Raw genomic sequence first — 22,730 nt, forward strand, 5'->3', positions numbered from 1 at the left:
AATTCCACCACCAACAATGCAGTATGGATAGAAACACAAAATACACTTCTGAGTTTGGGGGAAGGAAAGCCAGGCTGGCCAAACCTTATCATACTTCAATAGGGTGGCTGTCACGGTCAGTTACCTGTGCAGACCTGGCGGCTGATCTCCGCGGGCGTCCTGAGGCATACCGTCAGTCCCTGAGTTGTGGTTTCCTGGCGGTGTTTTTTTCATGTATGCTGTGTGTGGCGGCATAGGCCTTGGCCCTGGAAGGTGTAGGGTTGTATGCGTAGCGCATGTGCGTGCGGACAGGCATACGCGTGTACATTTCTTTGCGTAAGTAATGTTGCATACGGCATTATGCTGTTTTTCCACCCAAACAGCCTATATCAGTCTGCAGAGAGACTTTGCTTGGTGCTGTTGTATTGCAGCTTGTGGTGATTGCTCTCCCATGTCTTGATCCAGTATCTGCCGTGATCCTGACCTTTGGCTGTATGAGTGTCCATCTGGTTGCTGATCTTTGCCTGTTCCGACTACCAGCTCCGTTGCTGACCTTTGCCTGTCTGACTACCCAATTCACTGCCATCTTCTGCCCAGGCCTTAGGCTGCTGCTGATCCCAGATGAATACACATCGCTCTCTGCAAGTGTCTAGAGGAGCCAGACTCCCACTTCCTCTGCAGGAACTTTTGTAGAGCAGCAGACAGATCTTTGCCTCCAAGCAAACATTGCCTTGATAAAGGGGTCCTATGTGGCTCCGAAACATTGGCCATATTATTTTACATGGAACCAATAAAGATTAACTTTAGATGTGCCAGCTCTTTTCTTTGTTGGACATCTGTATGTGCCCGCCGCCGAGTCTGCACAGGTAACTGACCATGACAGTGGCCTTACACTGAGGCCAGCTGCACACATGGCAGAAACGCTTGCGGAGTGTAAAACGCTGTGTTTTTCTGCAGCAACAGAAGTCTATGGGCCGCAGGACTGTAAGAACCTATACGTTGGTTGCTATTGGCAAAAGCACAACACACCTTTTACTCCGGCACCAGCAACTTATTAGAGCTGCAACTCACAGCGACAGCATACAGGAGTTAGAGCGGAGACAGCCACCTTCACCTTTAAGGGGTTTCCCAGCTCAGCTCTAAGCATCTCCTGTTCATTCAGACGTTCCTTGAATCGAATGACAGTTCATACAGCCCCGGCAGATATTTCTTACAAATTTCTGGACGCCCCCTGGAGCTCTGAGACCCCGCTCAGTGGATCCTTCTGTTTCCCTCATGGCAATTTGCCTGGCCGCGCCTGGGTTTGCTCCTTCCCTGGATCCTGTTTTGGCACTAACTGTGTGTACGGCACAGTTCCTGACGTTCTAGAGATTCGCCGCTGTATTAGTCGAACTTCATTCCGTGCTCCGGGCTCTCCTTGCAGCCCTGCACAAACTTATCTTTCTCGATAAGCCTTCCAGCGTCTTCTCCACTTTTTCTGCTGTGAAAGTCCTTGATAGACTGATATCTCTGGTCCCGATCCTTTTCTGTCTGTATTGCGAGACAGCACTGGGTTTCACTGCACCAACTATAGGAAGGTGTGCTTTCTATTTTAACTAAGCAGAACCCCATCCAGGAATTTGCATGACAGTTTGATATGCGTTTTCTATGCGTATTTACAGTAAACATTCTGCAAATGCTTGCAATGTTGCATAATATGCAGGCTGGCTGCCAAAACTTACATGATGAATGTCTATGGGAACGCATATGCCATGCGTTTTCCATGCGTGTTTTCATGCGTTTTTACTTAAAAAACAGAGATTTGTGATGTTTTCCACTTCCTGTTGTGTTCCTAATGATTTGCATATAGTTGGCTAATAGAAAACGCATATGCGTTTTTAAATTTAAACCTACCCAATACGCATCAAAAATGCAAAAGCACAAAAAACGCATTACACGAACGCAAACACACCTGCAGAAAATACCAGGTTTTCACGCTATGCTATGTGTGCACCTAGCCTCAAGGTTTTACACAACCAGGGCTGGTTCACACTCGGCGCCTGGCAGCGACCACGTCCGGGTCTGCGATTCATGGGCAAGATCTTGCGATTCTCTGTGATTTGCACTTTTGATTTCCACCCAATATAACAAGAATCACAGGGCGATCGCCCCCAAAACACTGCGTGCAGTGTGCTTGCGATTAATCGCAAATGCTGCAGCGCGAATGAATCCTTGGGAATACATTAGCAGCAGTGCTCCGCTGATCACCGACGACCAGCTAAGCAACAAAAAACCACCCAGTGTGAACCAGCCCCAAAGCCCTTTTGTTCTACATCCACTAGCCACAGTTGCAGCTAAATCCTGTGGCACGCATATAAAACATATAAAAGCCATAGATACAAAAATTATATATATATATATATATATATATATATATATATATATATATATATATATATATATATACTGTATACTGTGTGTTTTATATATATGTTACGGCCAGAACCCGAAGTGTGGCCACTTCTAGTTCTGGCCGGCCACTTCGGGTTCTGGCCGGCCAATATGCGAAGTGGCCGCAGCGCTGCGGCCAATGTGAGAAATGGAATGTTTACAGCCGTCTCGCCCGGCCAAATTGATGACAAACTTGCTTAATTTTAATGAAATGTAGCCGGCGGCAATGTCATAGAATAGATGAAGCCGCCGGCTTTCGCGCACTGCCTCTCCCCGATCCCCCCCTCCCTCCTCTCGCCGCCGCCTCCCATTACAATACGTAGCAGCCGGGCGGGGACATGCAGCCGGAGAGTCGTTCGTCGCAGCAGGGGCAGCAGAGCGGGGGAGGCTGCAGACATCGCTTCTGCCAGCACCCCGCTCTGCAGGAACGGCAGGATTCCCCTGCCGCGACGAACGACTCTCCGGCTGCATGTCCCCGCCCGGCTGCTATGTATTGTAATGGGAGGCGGGGAGAGGAGGGAGGGTGGATCGGGGAGAGGCAGTGCGCGAAAGCCGGCGGCTTCATCTATGACATTGCCGCCGGCTACATTTCATTACAATTAAGCATCATCAATTTGGCCGCGGCGAGACGGCGTCAACAAAACATTTCTCACATTGGCCGCAGCGCTGCGGCCACTTCGCACATTGGCCGGCCAGAACCCGAAGTGGCCGGCCAGAACTAGAAGTGGCCACACTTCGGGTTCTGGCCGTAACATATATATATATATATATATATATATATAGAGAGAGAGAGAGAGAGAGAGAGAGAGAGATTTTTTTTTTGCAATATAACAGTCTCATAATTTTGCATGTAAGCACTGACTTGGGGTTTGAAAATCTCCTCACATTGGAAGTACTGGGAGGCTGACATGTAAATTAATCCCAGGAGCAGTACATAAGATGGGTGCGCCAGATAGACCAATGTGCAAAGTGTTTCTATTGGCATGTTTAGTTACATATAGTTATTTTGGTTGAAAAAAGACATACGTCCATTGGGTGCATAAGGTAGTTGTAATGGATTGCGGAGACACCGCCGCGCGGTCTGACAGCAAGACCGGCGGTTTCTCCGCAACAGCATGCGCCTGGTTTGTCTGAGCCTGGTAGTGCACACAGATGGAGAGCTACGCACGCGTGCACGCGCTAACAGGCAAGCCCTTTATGCCAATAGGAGAGGGATCAGCTGATCTGGACGATCAGCTGATCCCAGCGCAGCAGGTGATTGGCTGAATGGGACTGGGCGGCGCTGGAGAGCGCTCTGCTATATATACTTCTTCCCTGTCAGTTGCCGGTTGTCTGCCGTTGCGAATGCTTATGTGTTAGCACTCAGACCATAGTCAGATCCAACAGTGTGGTTGAACCAGGTGGACCTGGGAATCCACACTTAGCCAGAATACTGTGTTAATATGGTGTTATAATTTAGACCAGTTCCAGGGTGTTGAGACCTCGGACCTCATATCCAAGCTTAGGGATACTGTGTCATTCCTGTGTTTTACTTTAGACCAGTTCCAGGGTGTTGAGACCACGGATCTCACACCCAAGCTCAGAAATACTGTGTCATTGCTGTGTTATTCCTTAGACCAGTTCCTGGGTGTTCAGACCACGGACCTCACACTCTAGACTAGGCCTCTGCTTGATATCTGTTATGACCTATTGCTCTCCTGACCTTCCTTCTGCTCTCTGATTTGGTACTTCCGCATATCTGATTACCTGTTGCCAACTCTGCCTGTCCCTGGTTATCGAATCAGCATTCTGTCTCTGTACCTTATCTGCTCATGTGTTGCCGACCCGGCCTGACCGACCCCTCCAGCTGTCACTCACTCCTTGGGTGTTCAGTCACCCTGTACTACCTGGGACCCCCCCCCCCCCCCTGGTGGGGTGTCCAGTAGCTGCAGAGACTCCCTGTCCCTCTAAGGGACCTCTCTGCTATCCAGTCAGGGACTCTGTCTCATAGGAGTCCTTTGACTGCCGTAGAGTCTGATTCCCAGCAGTCAGGGAATCACTGGCTCATATACTGTTGCACCAAACATTTACAATTTATCAGGTGTCCAGAGGTTAGTTATACTTGTATTATTGGTGATTCTGCAGATCAATAATCCGGTATATATCTGTATTCTTGGTGATACTGCAGATCACCAATAATCAGATTCTCTCTGTGTGCTGACACCGATCGTTACAGAACAGCAGACCTGAAAAACAAAATGGACGCACTTAACAGCCGTCTTGATACACTCACCACCTCAGCAGGCCCAGATCTCTGCTTTATCTGGGTCCTTACAGGTCCTTCAGACGGCTGTAAATTCAGTGCGATCTCCTCCAGTTACAGACTTACGTATGTCTGTACCCGAAAGGTTTTCTGGTCATAGATCTGACTTTCAGAATTTTAAGAATCGTACAATGTCGTATTTTGAACTAAGGCCTAACTTGTCAGGAACAGAGGCACAGAGAATTACATTTATTAAGACCCTGCTGTCAGGAGATGCTCAAACTTGGGCCTATAGCCTGCAGGCAGGGCACGAGGCGCTGACAACAGTAGAGGAGTTTTTTAAGTCCATGGCCATAATTTATGATGATCCAGACATTGCCTCTACTGCTGAGTGGAAGCTAAAGACCTTACATCAAGGCAGGGATCCAGTGGAAGTCTATGCAGCTGAATTCAAGAAGTGGTCTGTGTCAGCCAGGTGGGGGCCTTTTGCACTGTTAGATTTTTATCAGGGTTGTCAGACGCAGTTTCAGAAATGATGTTGGGATACCCTGAACCAAAAACTATCAATGAGGCAATCTCTTTAGCAGTACGGGTTGATCGCCGTTTACGTTGTCAGAAGCAAACCCGTGGTAAGAACGTGGTCAGATATGTCTCTTACGCCTCTCCTCCACCCGTCTCACCTATGCCAGAACCAATGCAAATTGGTCAGTCCAAGTTGACTCTTTGAACCAGAAAAGAATAAATACAATGTATTTATTCTTAAAAATGCAAATGCAATCGCTGCACAAAGCGATTTTGTGAGCGTTTGCGGTTTTCCTATACCTGCCATTGAGGCAAAATCGCCTCAAAAATGGCCCATGCAGCGCTTTTCTGAGCGGATCGGAAACAAACCACTCAGATGTTAACTCTCTCATACAGATTCATGGTGTAATGCTGGGCATACACGGTGCAATTTTGTGCTGGAATCGAGCCGCTGGCGCGTCCCCGCTCGTCCGCACGGGCGCGTGGATCGATTACCGCTCGTCCCCGCGGGCAGTTCCTTATCAGCCGCTCGTTTCTTCCATTGTCCGCCCAGTGGATCGAGTGCGGAATCGATCCGCCGCGGTGATCGGACAGGTTGAATATTATCAATCGAGCCATCAGCGACTCGATTGATAACAACTATCGCGCCGTGTTTGCCCAGCATTAGTGCTTTCAAGGCGATTTTGAAAAATTAGAAAAACGCCTCTAGTGTGAACGAACCCTTATTATGTAAAACCTTGAAGGCAGAGTATTCATCACCTATTGCGTTATAGCTCTGTAGGATTAAGGTCCGTACACACGCCAGACTGCAGGCAACGACGGGTCTGTCGTCACCTCCTGCTGGGCCGGTTTTCAGCAGACAGTCCGGCGTAGGTACAGTCTGTCGGCGGACTGATACGGCTGTTTCTGAGCGATCCGCCAATTACTGCAGATAAGTGTTCAATTGTTTTTTTTTTTTAAAGAATGAGTGATTAGGGTGATGAGCATTATCTCACACTTCCTATTAGTGATCTTCTGATATGTACACAGCAATGATTGTTTGTAGTTTTGAATGTGATTTTAAATGCTAATCGGTTTCTGATGTAGAGAAATCACACATTATGTATTGTTCTTTTGGACATGACTCTGGTCCCCGTGGGGTCTTATGCAAATTATAAACTTGCCAGAAATCACATGACCAGGCTAGTTCTGCCTGGACTGCAGACCCACCATGTACCCTTGTTGATGTTCCCCGCTGGCCATGGTCAACATCAGAGGAGTGGAACATTGAGCATGTGAGATATACTTGCAAATTTATGCGATCTTGTACGTGCATTTCTTTTGCAATTTGCAAACGGAATTAAAGGTATTGCACCATAGAGGCGCTCTCTTCTCTCTCCCTTTTTTTTCTAATGTCAGGGAGATGGAGATATTGTCAGATCTGACAAGATTAGTTGCATGCTAGTTTCTGATATTATTCAGACACTACTGCAGCCAAATATATTAGCAGGACAACTAGGCAACTGGTATTGTTTAATAGGAAACAACTATGACAGCCTCCATATTCTTCTCACTTCAATTATCCTTTAAAGCTGGGACTGACCAGACCAGGTAATGTGAGAAGTAGGGGTGTGTTGTGGGTAATGTGCCTGCACAATGTGCCTGTAATAAGGTATAAACACACTATGTACACAGGGAATGTGAGAAGTAATAGGGATGTGATGTGTGTAATGTGGCTCCACAGTGTGCCTGTAATGAGGTATATGCACACTATGTACACAGGGAATGTGAGAAGTAATAGGGATGTGATGTGTGTAATGTGGCTCCACAGTGTGCCTGTAATGAGGTATATGCACACTATGTACACAGGGAATGTGAGAAGTAATAGGGGTGTGATGTGTAATGTGGCTGCACAGTGTGCCTGTAATGAGGTATAAACACACTATGTACACAGGGAATGTGAGAAGTAATAGGGGTGTGATGTGTAATGTGACTGCACAGTGTGCCTGTAATGAGGTATAACCACACAATGCTCCTCCCCAAACACCACTCACCTCCCTACAGCTCCTCCCCAAACATCACTCATATACTTGCAGCTCCTCCCCAAACACCACTCACCTTCCTGCAGCTCCTCCCAAAACATCACTCACATTCCTGCAGCACCTCCCCAAACATCACTCACATACGTGCACCTCCTCCCCAAACATCACTCACATACCTGCAGCTCCTCCCCAAACACCACTCACATTCCTGCAGCTCCTCCCCAAACATCAGTCATATACCTGCAGCTCCTCCCCAAACACCACTTACCTTCCTGCAATTCCTCCCCAAACATCACTCACATTCCTGCAGATCCTCCCCAAACATCACTCACATTCCTGCAGCTCCTCCCCAAACATCACTCACCTTCCTGCAGCTCCTCCCCAAGCATCACTCACATTCCTGCAGCTCCTCCCCAAACATCACTCACATACATGCAGCTCCTCCCCAAACATCACTCACATTCTTGCAGCTCTTCTCCAAACATCACTCACATTCCTGCAGCTCCTCCCCAAACATCACTCACCTTCCTGCAGCTCCTCCCCAAACATCACTCACCTTCCTGCAGCTCCTATCCAAACATCACTCACATACCTGCAGCTCCTCCCCAAACATCACTCACATACCTGCAGCTCCTATCCAAATACCACTCACCTTCCTGCAACTCCTCCCAAAACTTCACTCACCTTTCTGCAGCTCCTCCCCAAACATCGCTCACATTCCTGCAGCTCCTCCCCAAACATCACTCACATACCTGCAGCTCCTATCCAAACATCACTCACATACCTGCAGCTCCTCCCCAAACATCACTCACATACCTGCAGCTCCTATCCAAATACCACTCACCGTCCTGCAGCTCCTCCCCAAACATCACTTACATTTCTGTGGTCCTCTCCTTACTTATTGCTTCATAGAACCTTTACTGTGCCTCATGGGCATATATTTGTTAGTGTCTATCATTAGAACTCACATGCTCAGCAAGGTGAATAGGATTCTGTGAGAGTCATGTGACTTTTTTGTTATGGTTCTCTTGCTAAACTTTTGTCAGACATGAGAGAACTCACACTGGTGAGAAGCCGTATTCATGTTCTGAGTGTGGGAAATGTTTTACAAAGAAATCACAACTTGCGGCACATAAGAGCTCTCACTGTGGTGAGATGCCCTATTCCTGTACTGAGTGCTGGAAAACTTTTGTACATAGATCAACCCTTGTTGCACATGAGAGATCACACGCAAAATGAGAAACCATATCCGTGTCCCCAGTGTGGGAAAGGTTTTGGGAGTAAATGGCTGCTTGATGTGCACAGCAGATCTCACACTGGTGAGAAGCCGTATTCATGTGCTGAGTGTGGGAAATGTTATGAGTGTATGGCAGGAGTTGGATAGTCTCCCTAGGTGCAGTGATCAGGCGTGATGTTATGCTGGTCAGCTCTGTATCCACTGTAGTACAAAGATAGGAAAAGAAGAAAGCTCTCTCAGCTATTGTGTAAATATGGCATAGGGCCCTATCCAGGACAGGTCTCACCTCCTTAAATGTGGCTGTGCTTGGATAACAGCCTGTAGTAGCATTTGTCCCACTTAGTAGCCGGGGGCCAGGCTCTCAGGCTGCAGTGGTGGAGGTGGACATGCTTCCCTCTGGCAGCGGTGGTGATGATATGCCCAGCGTGTATTCCAGGCTTTCAGGGAGGCCCCAGTGGGGAGCAGTACGCTCTACTCGCTAGCACAGAGAGTGTGGACACTGTAAAACCTCAGGGAGCGATATCTTCTGAATAAGAATGCTGCACCGCCTCTATGTTGCTGGCAGCATATGCTATGGGCAGCACAGAATCTTAGGTAAAGTAAATCACTTTTATTCACAGACAACGTTTCACAGAGGTCCTCCCTTCATTTCATCAGGTCTTCCTGATGAGAGCTCTCACGGTGGGGAGATGCCCTTTTCCTGTACTGAGTGTGGGAAAAGTTTTGTACATAGATCAACCCTTGTTGCACATGAGAGATCACACACAAATAAGAAGCCATATCCATGCCCCCAGTGTGGGAAAGGATTTGGGAGTAAATGGCTGCTTGATGTGCACAGCAGATCTCACACAGGTGAGAAACTCTATTCATGCTCTAATTGTGGGAAATGCTTTGGGAATAAATCAGTAAAATGTCTCCAATCTTTCCTATTATATTAGAAGAAGATCTACATGACCCTTGGAGATCATCTCATGGAGATGACCGTGACTTCACTTTTTTTTCACATGTTCACATGTTCACATGTCATACTCTCGTATCGATTTTTTGTTAACTGATCGATACACTCTCCAACGAGTTATTGACCATTCACCTATATGTCTAATACTTAAAGAGAACCTGTACTGAGTAAAATTATTTAAAATAAACACGAGGTAACTTCAAATGAACATTAGATAGTTACCTCGCCATCAATTCCTCTCAGAAACTCACCATTTTCTTCTGACAATGATCCCTTCCAGTTCTGACAACATTTTGTCAGAACTGAAATATATCAGTTGCTGCCAGTTATATATCAGTTGCTGTCAGTTACAGCTGAGAGGAGAGCTGATGTGTCCATGTTTCCCTATGGCTCAAGTGGGCGATGTTACAGTTTAACAGTTTGCTGACCAGGAAGCTGTTCTGGTGTAATGACCATTTTCAAAATGGAGGACAGAGAATTCCATTGATCACAGTGGACAAACAGGACGCAGGAGAGGAGAAAGAAATTGAGGAGTAGACAGGAGGTAAGTATGACTTGTGTATGCTTATTTTGACTTTTAATTTTCAGTTCAGGTTTTCTTTAAAATAGACAACACCCCCCCCCCCCCCCCCGATAAATCCTCAAGAAACATAGAACACATTTCTGGGCACTTGACTGAATATTTCCTGTTTTAACAGTCCAGACACGGGGGTAGCTGGAGAGGCTGCCCACAAGGCAGTAATAAGGGGATATTTCATTAAAATGTGAGCCCTTCACAAAAAGCAAAGAGAAAGAGAGAATATCAATTCAATACGCTCGTTAACCAGATTAAGAGCTTGGAAGCTCAAAATAAAGCCACTCAAACCCCACAAAATAAGATGGACCTTTTTAATCTTTGCCACCAAATTAAAACCCTCTTGAGTACAGAATACGAATATAAACTCAAAAAACTTACATTAACGCACAGCCCACAAAGCAACAAAGCTAGCACCTTGCTAGCCAGAACTCTCAAACATAGACAAGCAAAGCAAAGAATAGTATCACTTATCCACCCCACTACCAAAAAAACGTTATCCAACCCAAAAGATATAGCCAATGCATTTAGCTCATACTACAGCTCACTATACAATTTGAACCAGGATCCAAACACAGACCAGCCTTCTAACCTCTTCATTAATCATTTCCTAGATAAATTGAACCTACCTAAACCCTCTTCTGAAGACTCCACTTACCTAAACAAACCCATACAAATACAGGAAATTATCTCAGCTATTAAACAATCCAAATCCAATAAGTCCCCAGGCCCTATGGTTTCACCTGTGAGTATTTTAAATCCTTTTGCCAAATATTAGCGCCCAAGCTCACCTCCCTTTTCAACAAATTCATGGATACGGGAATCATGCCTGCTGAATACACTCAGGCAGTAATATCTGTCATCCCTGAACCTGGACAAGATATGAACAGCCCCTCCAGCTACCGCCCCATCTCGCTATTAAACAACGACACAAAATTATTTGCTTAAGTGCTAGCAAACCGCCTAATGCCTATCCTCCCTTCTCTGATTGCACCGGAACAAGTAGGATTTATTAAAGGGAGAAAGGCATCTGACGGCACCAGAAGAATGTTGAATGTTTTGAGATTTGTAGAACTCGGTCGGGGGCCTTCTCTGTTTCTATCTTTGGATGCAGAGAAGGCCTTCGACAGAGTACAATGGGGATTTATGTCATCTGTCTTAACCAAATTTGGCATAATAGGACCGTTTAAAAAAGCTATATTGTCTCTGTATTCCTCTCCCTCGGCAACTGTAAACATAGCAGGATTCTACTCTACCAAATTTAATATTAGCAACGGCACTCGCCAAGGCTGCCCCCTATCCCCTTTAGTCTTTACCCTTACCATAGAAACCCTAGCTGAGGCAATTAGGTCCAACTCACAAATTACAGGGATAGACATCAATGGGTTATCGCAAAAAATTGGACTATTTGCGGACGACATAATAATAACCTTAACCAACCCCATCCTCTCCCTTCATGCCTCATGGAAAACTATCCAAGACTTCTCCAAAATATCTTATTATAAGCTCGATGAAAGTAAATCCTTACTCCTAGGCCTCCATATAAACGAAAATAAGAAAACGGAGATTTCCCAACTTTTCCCCTTTCAATGGGCCACCAATTCTATTCCCTATCTAGGAATCAATCTTCCTGCCAAGTCCGAGGAAATCTTCTCTCTAAATTATATCCCGCTCCTTAAACAAATCACTCTAGATTTTCAAAATATAGCTAAATTCGAGTTGTCTTGGATGGGAAGAATTTCGGCCTACAAAATGCAAGTATTACCAAAAATCCTATATATGTTTCGAACAATAAACATTCCACTACCTAAATCCTATTTCTCCAAACTACAGGCAATTGTCTCAGCTTTATCTGGAATAATAAGAAACACAGGATTTCCCATGACATATTAACCAACCCTACCTACCAAGGAGGCATAGGACTGCCTTGTGTGCAATCCTATTACTGGGCTTCTATTTTAGATCTATCAACAGCATGGTGGTCCTGTACACATAATAAATTATGGCTACAATTAAAAAACAGCTTACTAAAGCAAAATACAAGAGACATCATATTTCAGGCCTTACTAAAACTTCCAATGCCCCAATCAGATTACCCCACAATACAAGCCTCCATACTAGCCTGGACACACCTGCTATCTTCATCCCTACAACACAGCGATACCACAATCTTAACCACCCCCATAAAAGCTCTCCTATCCATAATACCAGATATAAACATCAGTATCTGGCACACCTTAGGGATTTACAACCTCAACGACATATTAAATCAGGGGAAACTCTACTCTTTTTCAAACGCTACAGAAGAATTATAATCTCCCCCAAAACCAATTATTCTCCTACCACAGAATTTGTCATGCAATCAATCACCGAAAGATCTCCCTACCCCAACTACCTCAATCAATACACAATTGAAGGTAAAGAGGCGCCCTGGTTGAAATAAAAGCATCTAAAAACAGCTTAAAATCGAGGAAATAATATGAGGTGGCTTACCTCAATAATGAAATCCTTGTATATGACAAAAGATTTTTATTTAGCACAGGCAACGCGTTTCGCTGGTCCAAGCCCGCTTCATCAGGCCAATAAAAGTGCCTACAATAGTGAAAGAGCTCCTCAGTATAACTATATCGACAGCGTTATAGGTTAATACAATGAATTCTTATGCATTATACATTTATATCCCAATAGTATACATACCATTATGGTTAAATGAAAAACGTTCAAATGATTCGATAGATCCATCAATCAGAAAAACGATTTTTCAAAAAAGTAAATAGGGCTTTTGCGCGCGTGGGGTGCCACGATTCGCACGGTCGCGGACTTTTGCAAACGCGATTTGCCGCGGTCGCGTGGGTCGCGGCGTTTTGCGCGCGCGGGAGACCGTGGGCGGCGCTTCGCGTGCTGGCTGTTTGGCGCACCCGTGCTGGACGGTTTGCGCGGCTTTGTGAATCAGGCCCATGGACTGTTTATCCTTTTTGAACATTATATAAATACCTTCAAATGCAGCAGAACACTGCATTTGCATATTTGCCATCTCCCATTTTAGATCGGCAGTCTAGATCCTTAAATTAGGTTATATTTACTTTTTTGAAAAATAGTTTTTCTGATTGATGGATCTATCGAATCATTCGATCGTTTTTTCATTTAACCATAATGGTATGTATACTATTGGGATATAAATGTATAATGCATAAGTATTCATTGTATTAACCTATAACACTGTCGATATAGTTATACTGAGGAGCTCTTTCACTATTGTAGGCACTTTTATTGGCCTGATGAAGCGGGCTTGGACCCGCGAAACGCGTTGCCTGTGCTAAATAAAAATCTTTTGTCATATACAAGGATTTCATTATTGAGGTAAGCCACCTCATATTATTTCCTCAATTTTAAGCTGTTTTTAGATGCTTTTATTTCAACCAGGGCGCCTCTTTACCTTCAATTGTGCATAGCTATACCCCCAAACAATCTGTGTTTGAGGGGTGGTGACAAACCACCTGTGGGTGCCCCACAGTGGACACCTGTCCCTACTTTTTCAAGGAGAGCGACCACATCCAGGTCCCGGCTGGGACTACCCCGAGTGGAGTCGGGTTTATGGTCTCCACCTGCTTCCTACGGTTGGTTGCCCTTGCAACCTCCTTTTGTGAGTAGTAATTTATTGAAATTCCTTTTTTTAATTGCATACTAATATACTACACTATTGGGCTCCCGTATTTGTCTCCTATATTTTTTTCCCTGCAAGGTGCTGAGACACCCCCACTACACTACCTCAATCAATAGTTAGACACCTAAACTCTTCCTCCTCCCAATCTGGAGGTATCCATGTCTGGTACAAAATCCTATCTTGTCAGCTCAGTAAACAACTGAATAGATACTGCCTGACTTGGTCGAATGACCTTTCTACACAAATACAACTACACCATTTAATAAAGGCATCTGACATCCGCAAATACTCCAAATGCATGGCACATTGGGAAAACTATCAAAAATGTTACTTAAATGGCACTATATTTCCAGAAGGCTGGCTCTTTTCTCACCCTCCAACTCTGCTGGAGAAATTGCTCACATAAAGGCACTGTAACCCATATATTCTGGGACTGTCCAAAGATCCAGTCCTTCTGGGAATACATTACTAAAACAATTTAGTTAACATCCAAAACCCCTATTAAAATATCACTTAAATTAGCCTTACTGCATATAGGCCTAGATGATTTCCCTACCTGTTCTCGACCAGGAATTTCCTTATTGTTAAATACAGCAAGGACCTTAATTGCCTCACACTGGGGATTAGACACTCCTCCATCTTTCACCCGCCTTCAACAAAGTGTAGAATTTTAATCTGACTATGGAAATTAAATTGAAACCTATAACCAACCCACCTGCTACATCCCATGGTACTCCAATAACATGGCCACCTATTCCCTGAATAAATCTCAACACATTATCACATATTACTGAGCCTAGCTCCCAAAAGAAAGCATAAATCTCAAGACCACTGTGTGCATGAAACTACTAGATATTATGATCAAAGATTTACCTGACCTAGGTTAATGTAGGTAAACCTAAATCATACAAGGTTATCGCTATTGAGGACAACTACCTTTTCCTTTCTTTTAGGTTCCGGGATGTTCCCACATGTTTTATATCTTAGACTCCTTATACATACTAATGTTCACCATATATTGGTTTAAGCTAAGTAATACACCTTCGATACCTATAACAATATCTGTTAGAACCCATCCTTAGCATTCTCTTTAAGGGTATCCAGAATATATTGGAAGTTCACATATCATCTACACTTCGGTATATTATTATTGTAGAATAACTGTTGTACTTTAATACGCTGTTAAGTGTTATGAATATAAGATAATATATGTCTCTTCCTATGCATATCTTCTTGTATGTTCAAAAATTACAATAAAAATATATTGTAAAAAAAATAAATTAAAGAAAAAATGCTGTACTTGGCTGAGAAGAGGGAAGCCTCTGGATCCTATGGGGCTTTCCACATTGCTGCTTGGAGACCCCCCCCCCCAAAAAAAAAAAAGATTTCTGACAAAGGCTTGTCAGAAATCTGAATGGGGCTGCCCTCTTCTTCAAGTCTGGGAGTGGCTGTACTGCGCCTGCTCAGTGTAGCAGCACTGAGCCTCTCGTGCTGGTGCAGTACAGCCACTCCCATGCTTGAATTGGAAGACGGCCCCAATCAGTTTTTTGACAAGCCATTGCCAGAAATCTTTGGAGGGTCTGCGGACAGCAACGGGGTAGCAGAGGATGGAGTGTGGGAGGCCTCTGTAGGATCCAGAGGATTGCCTCTCCTTAGTTAAGTATTTCCTTTTTGACATTTTGACCACTGAGGAGTTTTCCTCTTCTGTAACAGAGCAATTTTCACCCATCAGCACTCCTCACTATCTGCAGGCATCCAGCAGCTCACATCACTGCCTCCTTTCTTTCTCTACTACTGTTGACTTTAGATGTAGCAGCAGCGTGTGTACAGAGCATGGAGCAGCAGTGTGTGTACAGAGCATGGAGCAGCAGTGTGTGTACAGAGCATGGAGCAGCAGTGTGTGTACAGAGCATGGAGCAGCAGTGTGTGTACAGAGCATGGAGCAGCAGCGTGTGTACAGAGCATGGAGCAGCAGCGTGTGTACAGAGCATGGAGCAGCAGCGTGTGTACAGAGCATGGAGCAGCAGCGTGTGTACAGAGCATGGAGCAGCTCCGGGGAACTAACAGAGTCAGGTATGAGCACAGCCTTGTGCCCTGCTGTGTGAATGCTTCACTTTCCCTTTCATTAGCAATGTCGGCTGTCCTCATTATTATCTGTATCCAACCTGCTCCTGATCGATCCTGTTGTCGGTGGGTCGGATGGGAAATTGCATTATGTGTACCCAGTATGATGTCTTACCATATTATTATTATACTGTATAGTGCGTGGCTGATGGAAACCTTTCAGGAATCCCCCCTTGAAAATCCTGGGTTTGCCCCTGCAGTGGTGCAGCTGCCAGCAGTAAAGATGTGACATACAATTCAGTTGACATACAAGCCAGTTAGGAAAGATTTTTACAATAAGCAAACACTGACTAAATAATAAATAAGCAATTATCTTCATTCTATTCAACTAATTCAAAGCGAGTTCAAAAGAACTACCCCCACAACCTGGCTGGGAAGGTCAATACCCAATGGTATGTACAGATGTGGCCATTGTCAGGTATGTCCACTGGTAGATCGCACTAAAGAGTTCACTGACTCCCTTGGACAAAGATCCTACCAGATACAGTCCTTCATTAATTGTGCAACAGAGGGAGTCGTTTATATGCAAGCTCAACCCTGGCGTCCTTGCTGACTCCCTCCATGGCCTATCCTCCACTCTCCCCACCCTAACCTGTCCTAATCTTGCTGCAGCTCAGTATCACCAAATTCTCTCATCAGCCCTAGAGAAAGCTGCTCCACCAATATTCCACCGCAACCGACCCCCTAACCCCCAGCCCTGGCGCACTACCCATACTCGCAACCTCCAGAGGGAAACACGCGCCACTGAACGAAAATGGCGGAAAACTCGACTAAACCAGGATTTCCTACAGTACAAGACTAACCTGCAGCAGTTCCACACTGCCCTTGCTCATGCGAAGCAGGAATACTTTACCAAGCTCATCGGAGCACAAGCTTCCAATCCCCGGCGTCTTTTTAGCACCTTCAACTCCCTGCTTAAACCCACCCCCCCACCTTCTGTTTCCTCCCTCTCTGCCACAGATTTAGCCACCCACTTCACCAACAAAATAGTCTCCATCCGTCAGGAAATATCCAATCTTCAATCTTCACCTCCCACCTGCTCACAACCTACTCCTTCTCCACCCTATCCCCCCCTCACCTCCTTCACTCCTACTACCACTGAGGAGGTCAACCACCTACTGCAGACTTCCCATACCACTACCTCCCCCCTTGACCCTATCCCTTCTGATCTACTTCAGCCTCACTTCACGGATCTGGCCCCAGTCCTCACTACCATGTTTAACCTCTCCCTATCCACAGGCACCTTCCCCTCAGACTTCAAGCAGGCCACTGTACTGCCTCTGCTCAAGAAACCCTCCCTCGACCCCTCGCTACCCTCCAACTACCGCCCGATCTCCCTCCTCCCCTTCGCCTCAAAACTCCTTGAGCGTCTGGTTCACAAACGCCTGACCCAGTACCTCAATGCCAACTCACTACTAGACCCACTGCAATCTGGATTTCGGCCTGCCCACTCAACCGAAACGGCTCTCACCAAAGTGGTCAATGACCTTGCCTTAGCTAAAGCTGAAGGTAAATACACCATTCTCCTCCTCCTTGACCTTTCAGCAGCTTTTGATACAGTAGATCATCCCCTACTCCTCCAGTCCCTCCAATCCATGGGCATTCACGATCTCGCCCTGACCTGGCTTTCATCCTACCTCTCCAACCGCTCCTTCACGACCTCCTTCAATGAGTCCTCGTCCACCCCCAACCACCTCTCAGTGGGAGTCCCCCAAGGCTCGGTCCTTGGCCCCCTACTGTTCTCCCTATACACATCCTCCATTGGCAAGGTTATCTCCTCCATGGGTTTTAACTATCATCTGTATGCAGATGACACCCAAATCTATCTCCACACCCCTGACATATCCACCACTACCATGGACAAGGTCTCCTCCTGCCTATCTGCCATCTCCTCCTGGATGTCCGCTAGGTTCCTAAAACTAAATCTAGACAAAACGGAATTTATGATCTTCCCACCCCGGTCATCCCTGGACCTCCCAGATGTGCAGGTCACTGTTAACCACACTACTATTCACCCTACCTCTCAAGCCCGCTGTCTGGGTGTCACCCTGGACTCCGCACTCTCCTTCACTCCCCACATCCAAAACCTCACAAAGTCCTGCAACTTCCACCTTCGTAACATCTGTAAGATTCGCCCTTTCCTGACCCCTGCCACCACCAAACTCCTCATCCATGCCCTCATAATTTCCCGCCTCGACTACTGCAATGCCCTTCTGTCTGGACTCCCTAAGACCCGAATAGCCCCACTGCAGTCCATCATGAATGCGGCTGCCAGAATTATCCACTCCTCCCATCGCTCCACCAGGGCGGCTCCCCTCCGTGAATCCCTCCACTGGCTTCCTATCCAGTCCAGAATCAGATTCAAGATATTGTGTCTGACCTACAAATCCATCCACAAAACCTGTCCAACCTACATTTCTGATCTTACTCAGAGATACACACCAAGCCGCTCACTCCGCTCCTCCAATGAACTTCGCCTGACCGTCCCCCGCATCACCCAGTCCCATGCACGCCTCCAAGACTTCTCAAGAGCCGCTCCGACACTATGGAACTCCCTACCTCCACCCATTAGGGCAGCCTCCTCCTTCAACACCTTCAAGAAGGCCCTCAAAACTCACCTTTTCACTCTTGCCTACCACCCCTCACAATTGCTCTAAACCCACAGCCGAACTCTGGTCCCCTACCTCTCGTGTCCCTACCTCTCCCTCTAGATTGTAATCCTTTGGGCAGGGTCCTCACTCCTTTTGTGTCCTACCTGATCATGCACCTCTATTACTGTGCACCCATGCTATGCATTTGAGTGAACCTAACTTGCCTAACTCCATGCTCCCATCCAGTGACTGACTAAGCATTACCTGGTACTCATACTGTGCTGTGTGATCTGGTTTTCTTGTATTCCTGTATTGTCATATTGCTGTTTGTCACCCCTAAATATTGTCTGTAACCTAAATTAATGTCCAGCGCTGCGTAATATGTTGGCGCTTTATAAATACAACAAATAAATAAATAAATAAATAAATATGCTCACCTGTCCTTGTGGTATACATTACATTGGGAAAACCACGCGCCCCTTGCGAGCCAGGATAGGTGAGCATATACGAAATGCTAGAGATCCGGAATATACGACCCCATTAGCACAACATTATAAAGATTTTCATGGAGGCGAACTGGTGGGCTCAAAGGTCAGGGGAGTTTATAAACTCAATATCTCACAAAGAAGGGGGGACTTCGATAGGATTCTAAAACAAAAGGAGTGTAGTTGGATATATAAATTGCGTACCTTGGCACCCTTGGGCCATAATGCTGATTTTGGATTACAGTGCTTTCTGTAGGATTATCTCTCCTCCTGCCACCCCCCCCCCCCCCCCTTATGTAGAGATCTGCTTATTTGCTAAAGTGCCTCCCTTTGTCCATTAGAATTATATAACATCCTTAATAAGGTAGCATAAATGGGATGGACATACGCCCCATATTAATATGGGACAATGGGCTTCTGTATGTCTTGGGAAACCTGTCCTGCCGATATGAAGTGCGGTGACTCTTTTCGTTTCGTTTTGATTCCGTTCTGATTTTGTATTGTATTTGTTCTCACTCTCCTCACCTGCCTACTGCCTAAGGGTATTTGCTATGGGCAGCGCTCCGTTATATGGGCGGCAACCATGTACCTCAGCCCGACCCCAGGTGGGTGGAGCTGGGGTGACAGATACATAAAGATCACTCCCATCCCGTCCAAGTCACACCCTGATGAAGCGCACATGCGCGAAACCGGTCGGTGGGCGGAGTTAGGAGGCTCTGACGTCATACGCATTGGACAGCGTGCGAGGCCCGGCTTCTGAGCCACACAGGCTTGCCGGCGGACATTTTTGATTCCTCGCCGCTCACAGCCTACAGCGTACACGCTAGTGGAGTCAGTTGCTGAACTGACATTGATTCCTTGGCTCCCAAACAGCGGAGGACCATACGGCAACATCACACGGGAACTTCCCCCGGACATAAACAGCGTGCTGATCCAAACGTGCATGGATACATCCAGGGGCAGGTAATGCGATTGACACATGCCCATGAACAGTGCTCATTCTATGCTTGTGCAACCTGTCCCTGTATTTACAGCTTGGTGGTGACTGCTCATCACTTGCCTGCATTTTGCTTGCTTGCTGACTAACCCTATGTGCCTTGCATGATTAAGGAATACTACTATGCTTTGAGTCTGCGAATGGGACTTTGTATCACTACATGCCTTAAATAGGAGAAAAGTCGCAAGGAACCTTCACCATTATGTGGGACAATTGGATATAATTTTGACCTTGTTGAATGGACTGGCACTTGAATCTTCCATGACACATATGATCTTTACACACGCTTCCTAAAGGACTTTGTTCAATCTAGGAGTCCGTGAGGTACATATCTCCGTCTAAGTGCTGCCATGGCCATCTCACCTTTATGACGTCATATATTTAGTGAGCCCATACTCCTTGATTGTTTTTAGAGTTTTATTGTGTGTGTAGGGGGTTAATCTGCTGCAATTGCATCCGGGCTTATGTTATACATTCAAATTTTTGTACTAATAAATGATCTTTTTTGTACCAATTTATACTCTTTTTTGCAAAGTTATTGGTCAGATCATTTTTGTGCCTCAAACCTTTTTATGATAATACAAGCCAGTTAGGAAAGATTTTTACAATAAGCAAACACTGACTAAATAATAAATAAGCAATTATCTTCATTCTATTATTTAAGAACAGTTCCTCATTAAGGGATTAAGTGAACATCCCAGTCCAGACAATTTCTCCAGTGATTCTGCCTCTATCTCCCAGTCTGGTGTAAGAAACTGACACTTCCTGTTACTATGGAGCCACATCGATAGGGGTAGTTCTACATATCCTGCAACTGTATAAATAAAAATACAGTATAATGTGTCTGTAGATTAGGGTGTTTTGCAGTAACAGATGATGATAATAATAATAGTCGTAGTAAAAATAAAGGTTGAAGGAGTGCAGGTGATTCCAGAAATCGAGGCTGCAGTTAGCCTTTTCACCACAAGATGGTGATGTCACCTCTGCCAGGTGGAACGCACAGATAGGAAGTAATGAACCCATAGGCAGGAAGTGGTGTTACGCAATAGGAATTGGAGAGAACACGTGGTTGGAAGAGGTAATCGTATGATTTTTGTTATACCATCAAACAGCAGAATTATCCTGTTGGGCATTGTGCGGGATGCAGGGTTGGTGTGAGATTGAGCAGCGTGTTTAGGTGTCTCTGTATGTGTGTTAGCGCCTGTTATAAATAAAGCTGGTTTTCAGTATAAACAGTAACACTTGTATAGCACTATTCTGGGGGTCACAGTGTTTTGGAGCTGCAGCCACTATGGGGATATACAGCAGCCACATTGGAGAATCAGGGAGTCTTGCCCCAGGCCTCCTTACAGATTAGCTGCTGCTCCAGTCAGGATATGAGCCCCAGTCTCCTGTGTCAGAGGAGATGACGTTATTCAGCCACTACTACTGTAGCACACGCAGGAGTGGGTTTAGTCTGTGGTGGGTGATATGATTGAATTCTAATCGACCTACATAATATTTTTTATTGAAGAAAAAAACTTGATCTTTAATCTATTCATCAGATCTCAATAAAAGTATTGCTATTATTATTATTTGTCCTGTGTGTTATGAAATGAAGTTTGTTGTCTGGCTGGTGTTTGGGATAGAATGCATAGAATACCTCCTAACTGTCCCGATTCACCAGAAACTGTGCGGGGTTTGGAGGTATGGTACCGAGTCCCGCAACAGCCCCCTCTGTCCTAGCATGACCCCCACTTGACCCCATCCTCTGCTCCCCCAGACAGTCTAGCAGAGTGAATGTGCAATGAAAGTTCTCTCACCTCCTCTGGACTGCTGGACTCCAATGATGTGTATCTCTCCATACATACTGGAGGATAACGGCAATGCTGGGGGATGCAGGAAAAACATGAATATACTGGGAAATTAATGGCATTACTGGAGTGGGGGACATTACATACTGGAGGATAATGGCAATGCTGGGGGAAACGGGGGGCATGGCGATACTGGGGTGGTGGACATTACATACTGGAGGATAATGGCAATGCTGGAGGACACAGGAAGGATTACTGGGGTGGGGTGATATTAATGTTTGCTACAGGAGAAAATTACTTACGTCCTTTTATGGTAAAAACAACTCGCAGGGTGAAGTGGTTAATGGAGAGGGGGCTTAATCAAACATTTTGCTATGCAGGCTTACTTAGACCGCTGCTAAGTTCTTGCCAGTTTGGCTTCACCCATGAACACCTATGCACTAATGTGTGGCCATGCCAACTTCTCAGCGCAGCAGGTATCAGTGCCATGGATCCTTCAAGGCCCTTTCACACTGAGGTGGTGCGGTAAATTCACTGCAGCCTAATGAAAGTCTATGGGGGAGTTCACACTCCCCACATTTCGGTACGCTGCACCAGAAGTGCCCTATCTAACGCGTGTCCATACCTACATCACCGTGCGGCTCCTGCGGCAATCTACATCGGCCCTGAAGTCATGTAAGTCTATGGTGTCTTTAAAAAACCCGCCGCAAGTTTCAGTGTTGCACATGTGCGGAAGTGAACTTTAACAATACGCTTCTGTGCACATCATCAAATGCCCAACAGGACGTGAGCAACACTTCCTGCTTGGCCGGATGCCAGACAGGGATTATGGCATACTAACATCCCTGAAGGCCTGTTTCTGGCAGTGTGGTGGCCTCAGGAGCCTAGCAATGCCCCTGATCCTATATCTGATAATGTCCCCACCAAGTAATGCCATTTCTTCCCCAGTATAGCCATGTCCTCCTTGTGTCCCCCAGCATTGCCATTATCCTCCAGTATGTAACAAAACCCCCACCCCGGTAAGACCATTTATTCCCCAGCATAGCCATGTCCCCCAGTGTACCCCAGCATTGCCATTATGCTCCAGTATGTAATGTCCCCACACCCCAGTAA

At 45.8% G+C, this 22,730-nt stretch overlaps 1 protein-coding gene across 1 annotated transcript in view; it reads left to right on the forward strand.

Moving 5' to 3' along the window:
• Positions 1-22,730, forward strand: part of LOC137537096 (zinc finger protein 208-like) — a 220,123-nt gene that overhangs the window by 118,620 nt on the left and 78,773 nt on the right. The window contains exons 8-12 of the mRNA XM_068259236.1: positions 8,241-8,344; positions 8,394-8,558; positions 9,089-9,336; positions 19,636-19,790; positions 20,815-20,902. Coding sequence (XP_068115337.1) covers positions 8,241-8,344; positions 8,394-8,558; positions 9,089-9,336; positions 19,636-19,790; positions 20,815-20,902 — 760 coding nt within the window. The remainder of the gene's footprint in view (positions 1-8,240; positions 8,345-8,393; positions 8,559-9,088; positions 9,337-19,635; positions 19,791-20,814; positions 20,903-22,730) is intronic.

This window comes from Hyperolius riggenbachi, chromosome 10 (genome assembly GCF_040937935.1).
Source record: "Hyperolius riggenbachi isolate aHypRig1 chromosome 10, aHypRig1.pri, whole genome shotgun sequence".
Taxonomy (NCBI): domain Eukaryota; kingdom Metazoa; phylum Chordata; class Amphibia; order Anura; family Hyperoliidae; genus Hyperolius; species Hyperolius riggenbachi.